Raw genomic sequence first — 19282 nt, forward strand, 5'->3', positions numbered from 1 at the left:
ATATATATATATATATATATATATATATATATATATATATATATATTGGATCCATGCATGAGGTATTAAAGTGACAGACGACTATATTATATCACCTGCTGCTGTGATTGCCATTGAAGGAATAGTTCTTCCAAAAATAAAAATTACTCCCCCTAGTTGGTGCCAATAGCCCTGTGGTTAGTGCGCCAACATACCTGTGTTCACGGCGACCCGAGTTCAATTCCCGTCTCGAGGTCCTTTGCCAGTCACGCTCCCCTCTCTTCACACAGTGCTTTCTTGTCTGAGCCCAAACTGCTGATAAAAACATCACAGTAATACACATGTAATCCACATGACTCCAGTCCATCAAATTAATTTCCTGTCAAATAAAAAGCTGCATGTTTGTAATAAACAAATCTATCTTTGAGATGCTTTTAACTTTAAACCGTTGCTTCCAGCTAAAATATGAGTCCTTAAACATTGATTTCTCCAGTGGAAAAAAATGTCTTGTTTGAATTGGGAGAGAAATCTGCACAGATAAAGCACTGTCTCTAAGCGAAAAAAGATCCAAACCGTTTTAAACCAATAAGTTGGTTGATTTTTGATGTGAGGGGACAACAGGGAAAGGACTTTTCCAGTTCCTTTTGGTCATCTTGCCCACCCCTAATTTGAATCATGATTAAAGAACACTCATCTGATCTGATAGCAGGTAGTAATAGGTGTTATATGAACTTATGTTTATGTCCTGCTCTAGGAATCGATCCAGATCCACTTGAAGGGCTGCAGAGGGCCCATCCATATACTCACCTGTGAGACTGAGGGCCCAAGTGAAGCTGTGGATCCAACTAACACAGAATCGAAGCTTGTCAAACCAGCCTGCTTTCTGACACTAGAGGAGAGCCAGATTCACACACAACCACTTATATCAGGTTAGCCATATAGCCTTGTTTTCCACACTTTGATGCATTTTGATCACTTACAATAACGTTCAAAAGTTTGGGGTCAGTAAGATTTTTATTTTTTAAGAAATTAGGATAATACATTCATACATTAATAAGGCCCTGATATACTCAAAACTAAGTTATTTTTCGTTCTTCGTTTAGGGGTAAAACAAAGTTCGAAATACATGAGCAGCGGTATACTGTTATCGAACATCCCGACGCCGCCCACTCTGATGAAAGTGACATTTAAATGAATATGTAAATATGTGCTGCGCGCTTTCCTCTCAGTAACAAAATAAACACAACAAAAATGGAGAGAACAGCAAGCATTTTTTTATTTAAAAAAAAGCATCTGTTCATAGCCTATGCTTGCACGTGCTCTGCAATTTAGCACTCCTGTGAAGTCACGACGTGTATTTACATGGCAGTTTATTCAATACATGGAAAAACAGTGTCAGTGTCTCATTTCATCAAAAGCAAAACTTAATTTGCTACTATAAAGCGGCTCTCCACTGCGTGGACATCGCACAGATGAAATGAACACAGAGAAGAGTTACGCATGAAAGAAGGTAGAGCCTCAGAGCACACCTCCTATGATGTAATCGTCACAGACCAATGGTAGTACGAAGGTGTTTTGCAGCCGGAACTATTCCGGAAGATTTGCTTTGGCAAGCCGTTTAGAACTCCCAAAACAAACTTCGATTTTGTTCGAAATGACGTCACATCAGTTCATTCTTCGATTTCGCTTGAAGTATATTGGGGCCTTTAATACATTAATTCAGAAAGAAGGCAGTAAATTGCTCAAAAGTGACAGTAAAGATATTTATAATGTTACAAAATATATATATATTTTTTTTTAAATGCTGTTCTTGTGAATTTTCGATTCATCAAAGAATCCTGAAATGTTTCTTGAGCCCCAATCAGCATATTAGAATGATTTCTGAAGGATAATGTGACACTGAAAACTGGAGTAATGGCTGCTGAAAGTACAGCTTTGCATCACAGGAATATACATTTAATATTTTAAGGCAAAATAGACTTTCAAAAACATTAAAAGATCTTACCGACCCCAGACATTTGAAAGGTATTAGCTGTTAAAGAACAAAATATGTCCATTCAACAAACATCAGTATTTAGCACAATATTTGCAGCAGTCCATCATTAAAGCTCAATGCTTGTGGATTATTATTTAGCAAAGGTCAACATTTGAGACCTGCATTGTTCAGTGGACTCTATGCACAGGACGCAGCCTACGTATCTTTCTTTCCTTTCTTTTTTTTGTATAGCGCTTTTCACGATGCAAATCGTTGCAAAGCAGCTTTACAGAAAATTAAAGTTTCTACATTATATTTAGTAGTAGCTTATCAGTGGTGACTATCTCACGTTGATGTCCATATGGCAGAAATGTACGGTAACAATCAAGCAGTTAGTTAATGACATGTAATCAAACAGACGGTGAACACTATTAAAGGGTTAGTTCGCCCAAAAATGAAAATTAGCCCATGAATTACTCACCCTCAAGGCATCCTAGGTGTATATGATTTTCTTCTTTCAGATGAATCCAGTCGGAGTTATATTAAAATTTGTCTTTGATCTTCCAAGCTGTTTAATGGCAGTCAGCGGGTGTTGCAGTGCTTCAGTCCAAAAGAAGGGAAATAAAGCGCATCCATCCATAATAAAAAGTGCCTCACACGTAGGGCTGGATAATAATTCAATATCAATATGTACCGCGATGTAATTTTTTTTCAATAACGGTGATTTGATTTATAAACACATTTCCGATATACATTACCAGTTTCCCATACATTGATTTATTTGTGCCGTTTGACTTCGTTGAATAAACATGAGCACTGCATGGCGCGGGTGTTTTACATGAATGTATCTCTGAAGGGAACCGACTGTCTTCAGAAAAGTTTCGATGGCATTTTCTTTTGATCAGATAAAGTAGCGTTCATGAGCGGAGCTGCTTTGATTACAGCCGTTACTTGAGAAACCGCTAGTTTTATCACTCTAAAAGCGCCTCCTGCTGGCAGAGAATGAGTTTTCATTTTCAATAAGCCCGTCTCCAGCAACGTTTCCAGTTTTTGTTGTTCGATTTTTGTTTTTGTTTTCTGCAGCGACTCGGAGCAATTTTCATACCCTTTTTTTCTCTCTGAAGCACATTTGTTTCAATCTATAAGAATAATCAGCCTACATTACCAGTCAAAAGTTTTTGAACAGTAAGATGTTTAATGGTGGGTTTTTTATTTATTTTTATTTTTTTGAATTCTCTTCTGCTCACCAAGGCTGCATTTATTTGATCCAAAGTACAGCAAAAACAGTAAAATGTTGGAATATTTTTACTATTTAAAAATGCTTTTTATTTGAATAGATTTTAAAATGTAATTTATTCCTGTGATCATACATAGGTACATTTTCAGCATCATTACTCCAGTCTTCAGTGTCACATGATCCTTCAGAAATCATTCTGATATGCTGATTATCAATATTTAAAACAGTTGAGTAAAAATTTCAAGATTCTTTGATGAATAGAAAGATCCAAAAATCAGCATTTATCTGAAATAAAAAGCTTTTGTAACATTATACACCAGGGTTCCTCAAATCTTACCCTGGAGGTCCAATGCGCTTTACAGTTTAGCTCCAACCCTGATCAAACTCAGCTACCTGTGATTTTCTAATGATCCTGAAGACATTGATTAGCATGCTCAGGTGTGTTTGATTAGGGTTAGAGCTAAACTCTGCAGGAAAGTGGATCTCGTGGGCCAGATTTGAGGATCCCTGTTATACACTATTCCAGGGGTGGCGAACGTCGGTCCTGGAGAGCTGCAGCCCTGCAGAGTTTTGCTTCAACTCTAATCAAACACACCTGAACATGCTAATCAAGGTCTGAAGGGTTACTAGGAAGCTACAGGCAGGTGAGTTTTAATTAGGGTTGGAGCTGAACTCTGCAGGGCTGCGGCTCTCCGGGACTAGAGTTCGCCACCCCTGCACTATTCCATTCAGTATAATTGGGAAATCTTGTTGGGAAAGAAATTATAGAAATGAATACTTTTATTTAGCAAGGATGCATAAAATCGATCAAAAGTGATTGTAAAGGCATTTATAATGTTACAAAAAATGTATATTTCAGATAAATAGTGTTCATATCGATATCAGAATTATATCTTATCGACCGAAATTAAGAAATATATATCGTAATATCAATTTTGGCCATATCGTCCAGCCCTACTCACACGGCTCCAGGGGGTGAATAAAGTCCTCCTGTTGTGAATCAATGCGTTTTTGTAAGAAAAATAACCATATTTAAAACATAATAATCAATTTAATCTAGCTTGCGCTCACTGTTGTACACGGAAGCAGTTCTGGGCGGATGACGTATGAGGTCAGCTATGCGCATGCGCCGCTCAGAAGTGACACGTGGAAACGCAGGGGAGAGATCAAAACAAAACAACGGTCACGAGTTAGAAGTACAAAACGAGGATTTGTAAAGAAGAATGTTGGAGGATTTCGATAGAAGCCAAGAGGAGATTGGTTTTCCTTTGCTAAAGTAAGGAAACTTTGCTTCCTTTGCTCCTGTAAACAATCGTTGGTTTTCACGAGACTCACCGGCGCATGCGCAACGCTGACCTCATACGTCATCAGCCCGGAGCTGCTTCCGTGTACAACTGTTGGTGCAGGCTAGATTAAAGTGATTATTACGTTTTGAATATGGATATTTTTCTTACAAAAATGCATCGATTCGCTACAGGAGGTCTTTCTTAACCCCCCCCCGGAGCCATGTGAGGCACTTTTTATTATGGATGCATGCGCTTTATTTCACTTCTTTTGGACTGATGCACTGCAACACCCGCTGACTGCCATTAAACAGCTTGGAAGATCAAAGTCAATTTTTTATCTAACTCCGATTGGATTCATCTGAAAGAAGGAAGTCATATACGCCTAGGATGGCTTGAGGGTGAACTATCCCTTTAACAGCAATGATTATATGTTGCGATCAAACTTATAGCAAAATTCGTTTTGTATGTTATCATACAATATGTATCAGATTCAACTGATTCATTTTTGAAGTATACAGCTAAGTACTGTTATAAATATACACAATATCTCATTGTAGTAAAGGCATCCAGAAAGTTTAAATATCAACGGCAGGCAGACAGTAGTGCGGCCGAGCATTGTTGTGTCCCATTGTGTTCGGCCTCCTCAAAGTTCAACTCTGTGCTGAGCTTTCACTCTTACCCCACGGATGAAGAAAGACGCAAAAAGTGGATATGTAGCATTCAACGCAAGGATTTAATCATCACTTCCCATATGAGAGTCTGCAGTCGTCATTTCAACAGTGAAGATGTGAAAGAGCCATTGACTCCTAAAGGGCGCCGCTTGCTAAAGAAAGGGGCTGTACCCACCTTATTCCAGTGGAACAACTACTCTGCTCCAGCACCACTGCAGAGTGTTGAACTTTGCAGCAGTTGATATTGCATTGGATAGGGCTGCAGAATGATTGACTGAACTTTTTTTCATATTTGTTTTTGCAGATGTTTCAAATACTGTAGCAGCTGTACAGACCACATAAAAGAAGAGGCTTTGCTTCTTTGAGATGAACTACCCCATCTTAACTGACTACTTTGGCCTTTTTGGAGAGACCACTGTGCATATATTAACTCTGCCGTGGTTTAAGACATCTGTTGTGAAGATTTTTGATTTGTAAATATATGGATGAGTATTTTGAACAGTTTAAAGTATTTTTTTCTATAAGCATTATGAGGAAACTTGAAGGTTGTCTTTTGAAAATTGTGAAAAAAAAATGTTCTTGGACCATCTGACAATACTGTAAATTAATCAAATGTGGTGGTCAAAGATGATGCTTGGACCCTTTGTTTCAATATGGCAAGATGTCCTGGTTTATGGGGGAGTGGTTTGTAAATGTATGCTATGGTCCAAAAGTTTGAGGTCTGAGAATTGTTTTTTTTTTTTTAAGGAAATTAATACTTTTATTCAGCATGGACACATTAAACTGATCAAAAGTGACGGTAAAGACAATTACAATGGTATAAAAAATTAATTTCAAATAAATGCTGTTCTTTTGAACCTTCTATTAATCAAAGAATCCTGAGAAAAATGTGTTTCCATTAAAATATTAAGCGGCACAGCTGTTGTCAACATAATCAGAAATGTTTCTTGAGCGCTAAATCAGCATATTAGAATGATCTCTGAAGGATCATGTGACATTGAAGACTGGAGTAATGCAGTCAGGAATAAATTACATTTTAAAATGTATTAAAATAGGAAATCGTTATTTTAAATTGTAAAAATATTTTACAGTACTGCTGTGTGCAGTTTGGGGAAAATAATTTATTTCAGAAATATTAAGAAAATATCACCCCAAACATTTCAAATGTAGTGTAACTATTAAAATGTATAACATTACTGTGAACTGTTGAGCCACTACTTTGATATTTTGTCAGGTATTTTGTAAAAATATATCTAGTGCTGAAAATAAAGCCAATCCTTTAAATGTACAGAGTAAAGGGTTTAATGGCTTGTTCAGTAACAGAACTTGGAGAACATATTTGTATACAAATTACGTCACTTAACTGCACTTGCAAAATAAGAGTTGCGCTGCAACTGATATAGATAAAAAGCTCTATGAAGATTAGAGTAAGGATGCAACAAAATTACGGTTTATAAAAAATGGTCCCCATATAAAGCATAGCACTCATCACAGTTCAAACAACATTTCTGCTTTAAAGTTGGAGGTAATTGCACTTGGAATTGGAATAATTGATAAACTGAGCCATTTCCAGAGGTCTTCTGTTTGAGAATGTCCCGTACGCCACCATCCAGCCATAAGGATGGTGACTAGTTAATCCATTGTTAAATAATCAGTGGTCTCAGGTTTCTGTCACAAAAAGCCTGTGCCTGTGATCTTAGTAAGACAGCAATGTATGACATCAGTCAGTGATGAAGTGAACAAACGAGACTGGAAAAACGCCCTTCCTGGTCGGTTCCCCGTCAATGTGGCCCACCTGCAGGACACATGGAAGAGTCATCAAGATCACACACAGTGCACGTGTACTGTGTAAAGTATGACTGCGTACTCACCCACCACTCCTTGTCCTCCTCTCCATCCACTATTATCACCTCTCCTTCAGAGAAGGTCAGTTCATCTAGGTTATCAGCATGACAGGTATATAGGGCCTTCACTCTCTTAGGTCTCTGTTTCTTAAACAAATACAACAGAAATGTTTTAGATTTGCCACCGACATCAAAATTAATATGTATAATAACAAAAGTATAAAAAGATTTATTTTAAAGAAAAATAACACTTTTCATGTTCGCAGATGTCACTTGGTTTATGTAATGCAATGAAATTTCATATTTAAATGTGGCTTAAATGTCAAAATATTTTCCGAGCAACTTTATTTTTTAATCCGTTTGAAAAAAGTAAAATAAAACAAAAATCAAATGATGAAAAATTTCATTTAAAAGAAGAATTAAAAATAAATTACTGTTTAAAATTCTGAGGTAATTTTTTTAAAGAATTTAATAATACTATTCATCAAAGAATCCTGAACAAATCTGTCATCGTTTTCACAAATATACTAAGCAACTATTTCAACATTGATAATAATAAGAAATGTGTATTAAGCACCAGATGATTATATTACAATGATTTCTGAAGGATCATGTTACGCTGAATAGTGGAGTAATGTCTGCGGAAAATTCAGCTTTGCCATCATGGGAATAAATTACATTTTCAAATACATTCAAACAGAAAACAGTTATTTTACATTATTACAGTTTTTACTTGTATTTCTGATCAAATAAACACAGGCTTGGTATGCAAAAGAAACTTATTTAAAAAACATCAAAAAATTTTACCTACACCAAACTTTTGAACGGTAGTGTACTTTTGAGGGTCTTAAATGGTCACTTACAGGTGGGGCCATTCTGGGTTTGGGGGCAGGAGCAGGAACAGGAGCTGTTGTAGAAGCAGATGATGGTCTGGAGTCTGGAGAAATTTTTTTTTTTAATGAAAATCAACATTTAAGCTTATTTCAACCCAAAATATCTCTAATTTCTTTGGCTTCAGAGCTGTATTCATCAGTATGTAAGTATCATTAAATTCACCTGTTTTGTCACTTGGTCGGGGGACAATGGGTGGAGCTTTATTTACATTTACATCTTTACTAAATGGACCAACAGGATCCCTGAGAAATACACAGAACAGTGCAGCTGATATAATGTAGCTAATGCTAATAATGCTACAAAACAAACTGCTGAAATCCTTATTAAAAAAACAACATCAGATAAATGTTATTTGTAATGAAGCTGGGAGGTGACATCTTACCTTGAGGGGGATTTCACTGGTTTAGGTGCAGGGGCCTTTGGCTGTGGGGGTACAGGTGGAGGTGGGGGTTTAGATGAAAATGACGTGGGCAACACTGGAGCAGGTGGCACTATGGGTGCTGGTCTAGCTGGGACGGGTGGTATAACTGGGGGAGCAGTGGGTACAGATGGAACCAGAGGCACTTGGGGAAGAGATGCCTTTGGATCTGGAGGCGGTGGTCTCTTGGCCGCAGGAGGAGGGGGCGGCGGAGCAGGGGGGAGCACTATAGGAGAGACAAGACCTGTTATGTGTCTGCCTACAAGAAAAAACAGCTTGATTTCTGGAACATGGTGCATGGTGTTCCATAGTAGTTTTACTTGGTTGACCAGCCGGTAGAGCATTATGGAACAACAAACTAGCTACCATGTTCAGCAAAACATCTTGACTGCTGTTCAAAAGTTGGGAGACAGTAAGATTTTTTTATGCATTAAATTGATCAAAAGCGACAGTACAAACATTTATAGTGTTACAAAGGTTTCTATTTCAAATAAATGCTGTTATTTTGAACTTTCTGTTCATCAAAGAATCCTGAAAAAAATGGATCATGATTTCCACAAAAATATTTAGCAGCACAAATACAGAGTTCTGGCATGAAACTCTAGATGGCGCAGTCCGATAGGTCTAACTCAGTCTGACCTAATGATGTCATTATCACATGGCACAGCTGATTGGTTCTCTCCTGTATCGCTAGCCAATGAGCTCGCTGCTCAACATTCAAATATATGACTAGGGATTGCCGTAGCAGTTGCAGCTTGCTTCAGAAACCCTCGACCTTCCCCAGCTCCACCTGTATAGATCTGCTACGAGGTGATTCATGTATGCTATATGGGGGTTATTTCATGTACTGTATGTTATATTTGCAGCAGCAATATTTCTTACATGCTCACAGCATCATGTTGTGGATGTATTGGCAGAAGCAAGTCCCTGTACTTGCTCTGCCGCAGCAGCGTAGCAGATCTATACCGCTAAGACCAAATACATTAACATTGTCATGTACATTACCATGCCAATCCCTCCGAGAGTTGTCATGACAGAACGGTTTTCAACATTGCTAATAAACATTTAGCGATCGAAAAAATGCAGCCTTGGTGAATGTAAGAGGTTTGCAGAATATATAACAGAAATAATAATCTTTATAGAAATGGGTGTAAGACTACTGGGGTCAGACTCACCGTACACCGAGGTGTTTTTTTCTGGAGTCTGAGGGTTTGAAGGGTCTGAGCATGATCTCTGCCTCCTGACCGTCTCCGCTGGAGGACTCAACCCTGACATCACAAACAATTTGTATGTTTAAGACTTTACTGAATGTGTACACTTGTAAGCAAGCTACTTTAGAATTTACTGCCAGAAGATCCTCAACTCACTATGCCTGAATGCTACTCACCCCTTCCCAAGGTACGAGGCGGTAGAAGAGGAATACCAGGCCCTCCTGGTAAACCCAAAAGCAGTGGGCTTACATCAAGCATGGTGCCGTATGTCTCGTTGCAGATCATACTAGGAATAAAAGCCCTGTGCTTGTTATTGACCACATTAGCCACGTCCCGTGCCAGAGCGCTCATGTTGGGCATCATGGGGCCAGTGCCTGGAACAATACAGCTAACTGGACGCTCCTCACGCCTGTTGGGAATAGGCTGAAACACAAAATCAATGACATATGGATGAGCCATAATGTAGCAATATTCAGTGCTCAATATTCTCTTTGTCCTAATACATTTTGATCTTTATGTAATGAACTATGTGACATTCACGATGTAGTGAACAGTGAATGAGGTTTTGGAAAAAATATATGCATGTGTGCAATACCATTTATTCTTTTTAATTAAGTCTATTTAAGCTGAGTGATTTTAAGTTTTTTTCAGGCTCCTTTTCAGGCTTTTTTTAAGATCTTCAGGCTCCAGTGTCACATAATCTTTCAGAAATCATTATGATCTGCTGATTTGGTGCTCAAGAACCATGTCTTATTATTATCACTGTTAAAAACAGTTGTGCTGCTTAATATTTTTGTGGAAGCCATGATACATTTTTATCAGGACTCAAAAGAACAGCATTTATTTAAAATAGATATCTTTGGTAAGATTATAAATGTCTTCATTGTTACTTCATATTAATTTATTACATTCTTACTGAATAAAAGTAAAAATTTCTTTTTTTTTATTTTTATCTTAAGTATAACTTAATTAAATGGGATCTTTTGTGTAAAAAGTATGTCAACCTTGTCTTCCATCTCATCCTCACTCTCGTCCAGGTCATCGTTATGCAGACGCCAGTCATACTCCACATGCACATGGACGTTGAACTTCCCTGTTTGCGCCTGAGTCAGCTGTCGATCACACAACACAGAAGAACATACTGGAGGGGAATTTGCTTGAACACAATCTCAGGTAAGGAGAGAGCAAAAAGCAGCACTTAAGGATTTCTGCTTGCATTAAAGATAACACATATACGCACCAGCTCCTCGCATTTTTTGTGTCTAAGACGCTGCGCCAGATCTAGAGGAGTCTCTCCTGCTTCATTAGCTACAAGAAAAACAGACATGGCCAAAAGAGGAAAAAAAAACTCAGTAGTTTATATGAAATACTACTAATAAATTAGCAATTTCGCTTGATTTATTTAAAAAAAAAATGTAACAAAAAAATGCCTAATGAGTTTTTGAAGACTAATGAAGAACGCCTCATTAGTTTTTCATAAAAAATTATTTTGATTTTTTTTTTATTAATTTTTTGTGAAGTTTGAATTCTTGAGGTTAAAGCTGCAAATTATATGAAATCTTACTAATGGTGACAGATGCTTTTCCCCGCAGTAGCAGCTTCATACATTCACTATTGTCAGTCAAGCAGCAGTAGTGCAGTGCTGTGCTTCCTTTGGCAGTCTGCTTATCTAAATTCCCACTGCACACACATATGAACATGTAAAATGTCTGAATAATATGTAAAATCTTTTTTTTTTTTTTTAGCTTAAATACAGAACATCAGTGGAGCACCTGTTCTGTACAAGGAAGTCCACAATATGGAGAGAGTTTCGGTCCACCATTCGTACTGCAAGATGTAGCGCTGTCTCACCTGGTTCCTGTCAATGAAAAGCAAAGATATATATATGTATACTTATAAAGATATATATGTGACCCTGGACCACAAAACCAGTCTTAAGTCGCTGGGGGATATTTGTAGCAATAGCCAAAAATACATTGTATGGGTCAAAATTATAGATTTTTATTTTATGCCAAAAAGCATTAGAATATTAAGTAAAGATCATGTTCCATGAAGATATTTTGTTAATTTCCTACTGTAAATATATTAAAACTTAATTTTTGATTAGTAATATGCATTGCTAAGAACTTCATTTGGACAACTTTAAAGGCGATTTACTCAATATTTAGATTTTTTTTTGCACCCTCAGATTCCAGATTTTCAAATAGTTGAATCTCGGCCAAATATTGTCTGATCCTAACAAACCATACATCAGCTTTCAGGTGATGTATAAATCTCAATTTTGAAAAAATTGACACTTATGACTGGTTTTGTGGTCCAGGGTCACATATTAAATTCTTCTTCTTCATTTATTAAAAAAAGACACTGTATTTATTTGATTCACTAAAATTAACCAGCCCATAAGAGTCATTTGTACTACACATGGGTTGTGTTAGATGCTGTTTTTCTGTGCAGCCTATGAGAACAATTCAATAGAAAAAGGAAATGCACAACCTACAACTCACTGTCATGGTTATGAACTTCTCTGTTGTGTTACTTTCAGTTCTTGTTCTCCTGCACCGTTTAGTTCTGATCAGCTCCTCATTAGTTTCCTTGGTTACCTTTTACTCTCAGGTGTTTCTGTTTCATTAGCCCCATTATTTATACTCATGCTTTGAACAAACTTGCTTTGTTCAGTTCCTTTGCCAGTTATTTGTTTTGCCTACATTTGTGTTTGTGCTACCCCTGCCTTGTTTGCTTTTGGATTCATAATGAAAAGACTCTTGTGGAATTCTCTCCTTCGTCGTGCACTCTTTACAGCACCAGCACGTTACACTCACATGTTGGTTAGCTTGTTGAATGGTCTCCATTAGGTCCACTCCTTCAGCATACACCTGAATTAGAGAGAAGATGTCCCGGGACTTCACTGCATCACACAGTGCGCGCAGCCGGGCTGCGTTCTCTGCATACTTCTTCTGAGCGAAGCGCTTCTCTGTGTATTTGGCTGTAATGAAGTCTTTTCGTACCTGCCTGAAGGACAATTGCGAGAGAAGACATTGTAATGAAATTTATGATGTGAAGACTAAACTTGGGATTTAAAAGCCAATTTTAAACCGAAGATCTTAATGAGAGAATTCATAAAAAATAGATGTCACTGAAACTTATCTATCGCTCACATGTCACTCGAAGGGTTGGGTTTGGGAATCTCTGCTGACAGATTTGCTTCCATGATTTCATTGAATCCTGCATTGCCCACGCTGTTAGCAAGCTGCAACCCATTTAATACCATCACAATCTGTATGTTTGCAATTTCTGCTCAAAAAGAACAGAGTTGTCACAAGACTTTACCAAGAGTTCAGACGTGCCCAAGACATCCAGCGTCAGAGACTGTATTCTGGAGTAGTGGACTCCCATTTCCCGATGGATTCCAGAGCATTCGATGCAAATCAACACACCCAGGTTTGTAGAGAGCCATGTTGGATCTGCAGTAACAACAAGTGATAAGCCACTGACGTATCATTTGAATTTCAGGGTTATCTAAGAAAATCTGAACAATAAGACAAGTTCTACTGGGATGACTAAGTTTCATTCAATGTACAAAGAGAAGTGGAAAGGCGTGATGCAAAACAGGAAGCGCAGCGTGTAGATTTCAATAATTTTTTTTTTTTTTAAAGTAGAGTGAGCTGAGGCAAGAATCACGCTCTCCTAAAATGTCTGTTTTAGTTTGTGCAAATAATGCAGAAAACAACAAAAACGATTCAGTAATTAATTTGATTCAGCAATCTTTTCCATCTTATTTTTGTGGTGAAAATGTTAAATGATGCTGTTTATAAATAAATGATTTCTAGTTTTATTATTTTAGCATTTAATCTTATTTGTTAACCCTGCCACCCTGATAAAAAGGGCATTTTTTTGTTTTGTGCAAGATAAATACTACAGTAAAAACAAATTATATGTAACAGTTAAATGCACCAACATTCAAAAGTTTTTGAAAGAAGGCTTTCCAAGGCTGTATTTATTTGATCAAAAATGTAGTGAAAACAGTAATATTGTGAAATTTTAATCATAATTTAAAATAGCTGTTTTCCATTTTAATGTATTTTAAAATGTCATTGATATGGCAAAGCTTCAGTGTCTTCAGTGTCACATGATCCTTCAGAAATCATAAGGCGTGATGCAAAACAGGAAGCGCAGGGTGTAGATTTCAATAATTTTTTTTTTTTAAAGTAGAGTGAGCTGAGGCAAGAATCACGCTCTCCTAAAATGTCTGTTTTAGTTTGTGCAAATAATGCAGAAAACAACAAAAACGATTCAGTAGTTAATTTGATTCAGCAATCTTTTCCATCTTATTTTTGTGGTGAAAATGTTAAATGATGCTGTTTATAAATAAATGATTTCTAGTTTTATTATTTTAGCATTTAATCTTATTTGTTAACCCTGCCACCCTGATAAAAAGGGCATTTTTTTGTTTTGTGCAAGATAAATACTACAGTAAAAACAAATTATATGTAACAGTTAAATGCACCAACATTCAAAAGTTTTTGAAAGAAGGCTTTCCAAGGCTGTATTTATTTGATCAAAAATGTAGTGAAAACAGTAATATTGTGAAATTTTAATCATAATTTAAAATAGCTGTTTTCCATTTTAATGTATTTTAAAATGTCATTGATATGGCAAAGCTTCAGTGTCTTCAGTGTCACATGATCCTTCAGAAATCATTCAAATATGCTGATTTGGTGCTCAAGTAATATTTCTTAAAAACAGTAGTGCTACTTAATATTTTTGTGGAAACCATGATTCATTTTTGTCAGGATTCTGATTAATAGAAAGTTCAAAAGAACCTCTTTTATTTGAAATAGGAATCTTTTGAAACATAAACAATGTATTTACTGTCATTTTCAATCAATTTAATGCATCCTTGCTAAATACAAGTATTAATTTCTTTCCACAAAAAAAAGTGTATATAGAAATGAGAAATTGTAAAGGGCAAAATGGTAAATGGTCAAAAACTCAGGGATCAAACCTTGTAGAATTCAAGCTTGCAACATTTCAGTCCCCAGCCCAGATGCTAAACCACTAGGTTACAATCAATCCCATATTGCTTACTGGAAGCTCCACAGTCACAGCACACGTCATTGCCGCTCATCTTCTTCACTTCTTCCACAATGGCCTTGGTCAGCCCCCGTACGATGTTGTTCTCATCCTCGTTCTGATCATCCTTAAAGGCGTTGTTCAGCGCCTCCTCTTTGCTATTTTGGAGCACAGACACCCATCTGAAATAGAAAGATACACATGAACAGATGAAAAGACAGAGGTGATGGACATAATAATTACATTCTCACGTGATATTTACTGTATACATTTCTCTTATCGTATGAGCACACGCGCACACACACACACTCACTTCCACACTCACATTTGACACTCCGCTTCGTCCTCTGCCTGGAAGTGATACGTTCTGTCATCTAGAAGATGGAAGAGAACAGTAAGCAAATAAAAATGACCAGCCAACCATATAAACCATGACAGACTCTGAGAATACTGGATCTGAACTTATGAGAGTATTGTGCTGTGACCGGGCTCGTTGTAAAAGTATATTACGTGATATAAGATCAAAGAATTTTTTCTCATCTGGGTTACGCTTCACTTGGCAGGTTAAGAGGTTCAGGTTTGCTGGCGGTACGTTGGCCTGAAAGAAAAAAGAGAGAGATAGAGCAAGAAAGAATGAGCAGAAAAAAATGCCTACTTTTAGGGATTTATTACCCACTAATGGCAATACCCACTGAAGAATTTATTCTACATATATTAATTATATTTATTAAAATAATATTTAAAAAATATATATTTAATAAATGTAATAAATATATTTAATAAACATATTTACAAAGTATATACAGTATATATATATTATATTATAACAATTATAATTATATTGTACAAACTCTAGAATTTATTTTACATACAGTAATTATTTATTTATTTAGTCATTTAGCAGACTTTAATTATATATATTAAAATTATATAACTTTTATAATAAATAGGTTTAATTTATATATGTATGTGTGTGTAATTTTCATTAAACAAACCACATTATCCTTATGAAACTAATTATTAATTGTTACTTAAATATCTTAAAAACGACAAGGAAGAGGAGTTAGTCATTTCTCTAGGTTGTAAAAAGATGTATTTTAAAGCAATAAATGAGTAAACATGATAAATGCACCGTGGATATGTTCTGATTTGTATCTACACATACTTTTCACATAATTTTTCTCAAATTAAGCCACTAAATGGTATTTTGAGATTATGTTCTTCCAACATATTGTTGTCCTCAAACTCTGTACAAACGGTGGAGGTAAACGTGCAAAACTAAAACGTAATTCTGAAAGGAGTTACAGACACATAGCGTTTGTTTTGTTCCCCTACCGTTCCATGAGAAATGGTCAATAATCCATTTTTCACAGTGCACTTCCTTTTCTGCCAAACCTTCCTCAGTCTATAAGATAGAGAGAAGCCTTCATCACGTAAACTTTACAAAACATTCACTACCCTTAAAAAGGATGCGCTGGACTTATAATGCATGTGAATTTCATTAAAGTGCCAGACAAACTCACCCCTCGCTGCGTTTGAGGAGCATCCCAGAGCGCTCAGTGCCATGAGCTTTATTGCCCTGCAGCTGGTGAAGACTATAGCCTGCATTCTGCTTTGACTGAAGGTCCTTTCACCACACAAACAAACAAAACAACAAGATTTACCACAAAATTAAGCAATCGTCCTATCAATCATAGTTCCAAATATTTTTTGGCTCACCTCCTTACACTCAGACTGTAGGGCAGATTTGAGAATATCTCTCAGCTGCATCAGCTGTTTCCTTTCTGTATCTTGTGTCTGCTTGTTCTGCAATTCACACACAAATAATAAGAACATAAGAATAACTTCATCTAAACAAACACACCTTCAAAAGAGCAGACAGTGATATCAAAAAACGTACTACGGTCAAGTTCGTGGCAAGGTTTTCCATGAAAGGTTTCAGGTTGTCGACAACTTTTAACCCATCCTGAAAGAAACTGTGTGGAAATATGAAAACCAATTCTCTGAAAGGACTCATTTAAAATAAAATGTATTGCTACTGCGAAATCTTAAACAAACATACTTGCACTGGGCATGAAAGTATTTGATGAGGTTTTGGAGCAGGTCAACTCCCTTCTTGACTTTAATTTCATTCACCTTAATGAGATACTAGGAAAACAAATTACAGACTTCAGTATGAAACAATCATTTCAATTGCTTTCTTTTGCTTTCTATTTCCATGAACTATTTGTTAGCTAAGTTTCAAAAGAGTTAACTAGCCATTAATTAAGTTTCAAAAGAGTTCAATGATGCATGATGATCACTGTGTGTGTGTGTACCAAGGGTAATATAAGACATGAAGTGAACAAGGCAAAAAGTAAACCAGGACCATCACTGGTGCTCACTCAAAAAAAAAAAAAGTATGTGAACCACATTCCTTACTTCACACATCTGAAGCTGAAAGAGGCGTCTCTCTTTCTCCATCTCTTCCGCAATCTCTCCTCCGCTGATCTCTGTTCTGATAAGACCGTGCTGTTTGGCATGTTCCCGTTTTTCTTTCTCAATCTTGCCCCTGTAAAGAAGTTTAGAACATTGACATGAAATAAAATGACAGTGGATGTACTTAACCATGCACAAACATTAGACTTTCATCAATGCCTCATAATGCTCATACTGCACAAATAACCTTATATGCCAGCACTGTTGTTTTCTTAAGGTATGGCCACACATTATGATAAGCTCTTCATCTATGCTACAAGGAGAGGACTTAAAGGGATAGTTCACCTTTAAGCTCAAACATCTGAAATGACTAAACCTCCATCTATGTAGTGCTGCCTTACCTTCCTCTCTATGCTAGGTGCAAATAAAAAAACCTACAGTTATTAAAACTCTGCTCAGAATGTGTTTCCTTTTGTGCATCAAGCTGTAAGGAACAGGAATATCTCAAAGATATCCAATCACTAATGGCTTCATGAGTGTCTAAGGCTTAAGTTTAATTTTCACCGATCAATTTGTAACAATTACATTTTTATAAGAGGTTATCTGAGGTTAATATAAAGAGGTTAATAGGTTCTTACAGTTTGGTTTCGTAATCCTTCCATGCTTTATCAAAAGGCTTTTTCAGATCCTGCCAAATAAATGTAAGCACAGTCAACATAAGAAGAGAATTAAAGGTCAAATATATAAAAAAACACACACACACACACACAAACCACCATAATCATTGTATTTATAAAAAGTCATTGTATTTTTTAATTAATTAAACATTTTTTTATGTGTATATATATATATATACACACACACACACACACACACACACACACACACACACACACACACACACACACACACACACACACACACACACACACACACACACACACACACACACACACACATATATATATATATATACATATATAATAAATCAGTATATTAGAATGATTTCTAAAGGATCATGTGACACTCAGGACTGAAGTAATGGCCACTGAAAATCAAATTTTGCCAACTCAGGAATAGATTACATTTTAAAATATATTAAAATAGAAAAATAATTATTTTAAATTGTAATAACTTTTCAAAATATGACTACTTTCCTGTATTTTTACAATTCAGTTTTTCCCCCTGTATTTTACTGTTTGAAAGTAACACTTTAGTTTAGGGACCAATTTTTTACTAATAACTAACTATTTACTATGACTTTTGTCAATAAACTGCTAATTTGCTGCTTATTAATAGTTAGTAAGGTAGTTGTTAAGTTTAGGTATGGGGGAGGATTAAGGGATCTAAAATATGGTCGTGCAGAATTAGGCATTATGTGCTTTATAAATACCAATAAACAGCCAGTATGCCAGTAATATGCATGCCAGTAAGCAACTAGTTCATAGTGAGAATCGGTCCCTAATTTAAAGTGCTACTACATATTTTTATACAGATGTTTGTCATTTGCATACCCCTTTGACTCCTTTAAGGTCTCCCTTCAGCAAACTGTCTAGTGGGAAAGTGATGATGTTATTCATGTTCTGCAGCTGTGGGCACAAAAGAAGACATTAGGAGCTTCATAACAAAGTGAATAGTTTGTGTAATTGTGTGTGTGTGTGTGTGTGGCAGTATTTCCTGAAGAGTGCAGTCAGCTGCTTGCGAGCCACAGGCAAGACAAATACAGGCCTGAAATATTCATAGCAGAAAGATCTACAACAGATGGATGTCAGAGACTGGCTCACCAAGTTCTTAAAGAGACCAGTGAGCTCCTTGGTAAAACCAGCAAATGTGAGGAAGTAACTGGGCATCTCAGGGTCATCTTTGTACACAGTGCTATCCGTAAACCTCTCTAGTGCCTGGATGTACTGTTCCTCATTATCTACGTGAGCTGAAAAGACAGAAACAGTCTGTCAGTCATTTACCCTCCACATTATTGTTATATACAAGAACTTGTTTGGTGATCAAGTGATCAAGGAGAATTTTTCAAATGCCACCTTATGAAACTCATTTGTTTTTAATACACTTTGCTTGACCTTATCTCATTGGCTCATTGGTTCATGAGCAAACTCCTGTCATATGGGTCTTTTCCATTCCTACTGCTTGCAAAAAACATACTTCCTAGTTTACGAGTAGAGTGCTGTAGAAAAGAGCTTCGTAACCACACTCCCCAGTGGTGTGCAGTACAGATAAAGGCCAATAGGCTGTTTAAGATCTGGGTTACTATAAAGAGGAAACAA

General features: G+C 36.5%; 2 protein-coding genes across 3 annotated transcripts in view; one reads left to right on the forward strand and one right to left on the reverse strand.

Annotated features, from left to right (window-relative positions):
* Nucleotides 1-5858, forward strand: part of LOC107602581 (uncharacterized) — an 8989-nt gene extending 3131 nt beyond the window's left edge. Inside the window, exons 4-6 of the mRNA XM_016295122.1 lie at nucleotides 157-176; nucleotides 734-908; nucleotides 5453-5858. Of these exons, the coding sequence (XP_016150608.1) occupies nucleotides 157-176; nucleotides 734-908; nucleotides 5453-5490 (233 nt within the window). The 3' untranslated portion in view covers nucleotides 5491-5858. The remainder of the gene's footprint in view (nucleotides 1-156; nucleotides 177-733; nucleotides 909-5452) is intronic.
* Nucleotides 5859-6290: 432 nt separating this feature from the next.
* The window catches only part of asap2b (ArfGAP with SH3 domain, ankyrin repeat and PH domain 2b), a 24602-nt gene continuing 11610 nt past the window's right edge, over nucleotides 6291-19282 (reverse strand). The window contains exons 5-28 of one of the 2 annotated variants that reach the window (XM_016294158.1): nucleotides 17642-17691; nucleotides 17007-17136; nucleotides 16648-16733; nucleotides 16486-16561; nucleotides 16305-16391; nucleotides 16109-16212; nucleotides 15921-15990; nucleotides 15096-15183; nucleotides 14911-14959; nucleotides 14601-14767; nucleotides 12843-12976; nucleotides 12671-12762; nucleotides 12335-12524; nucleotides 11288-11373; nucleotides 11080-11195; nucleotides 10756-10823; nucleotides 10520-10627; nucleotides 9692-9938; nucleotides 9480-9572; nucleotides 8269-8530; nucleotides 8049-8128; nucleotides 7856-7929; nucleotides 7020-7133; nucleotides 6291-6943 (exon numbers count right to left, since the gene is read on the reverse strand). In XM_016294158.1, coding sequence (XP_016149644.1) covers nucleotides 6869-6943; nucleotides 7020-7133; nucleotides 7856-7929; nucleotides 8049-8128; nucleotides 8269-8530; nucleotides 9480-9572; nucleotides 9692-9938; nucleotides 10520-10627; nucleotides 10756-10823; nucleotides 11080-11195; nucleotides 11288-11373; nucleotides 12335-12524; nucleotides 12671-12762; nucleotides 12843-12976; nucleotides 14601-14767; nucleotides 14911-14959; nucleotides 15096-15183; nucleotides 15921-15990; nucleotides 16109-16212; nucleotides 16305-16391; nucleotides 16486-16561; nucleotides 16648-16733; nucleotides 17007-17136; nucleotides 17642-17691 — 2646 coding nt within the window. In that variant the 3' untranslated portion in view covers nucleotides 6291-6868. Of the gene's footprint in view, nucleotides 6944-7019; nucleotides 7140-7855; nucleotides 7930-8048; nucleotides 8129-8268; nucleotides 8531-9479; nucleotides 9573-9691; nucleotides 9939-10519; nucleotides 10628-10755; nucleotides 10824-11079; nucleotides 11196-11287; nucleotides 11374-12334; nucleotides 12525-12670; nucleotides 12763-12842; nucleotides 12977-14600; nucleotides 14768-14910; nucleotides 14960-15095; nucleotides 15184-15920; nucleotides 15991-16108; nucleotides 16213-16304; nucleotides 16392-16485; nucleotides 16562-16647; nucleotides 16734-17006; nucleotides 17137-17641; nucleotides 17692-19282 lie in introns of both variants that reach the window. The other variant, XM_016294151.1, reaches the window with a different exon arrangement.

The sequence above is a fragment of the Sinocyclocheilus grahami genome, unplaced genomic scaffold (assembly GCF_001515645.1).
Source record: "Sinocyclocheilus grahami isolate Dianchi unplaced genomic scaffold, SAMN03320097.WGS_v1.1 scaffold15.1, whole genome shotgun sequence".
NCBI classification, from domain to species: domain Eukaryota; kingdom Metazoa; phylum Chordata; class Actinopteri; order Cypriniformes; family Cyprinidae; genus Sinocyclocheilus; species Sinocyclocheilus grahami.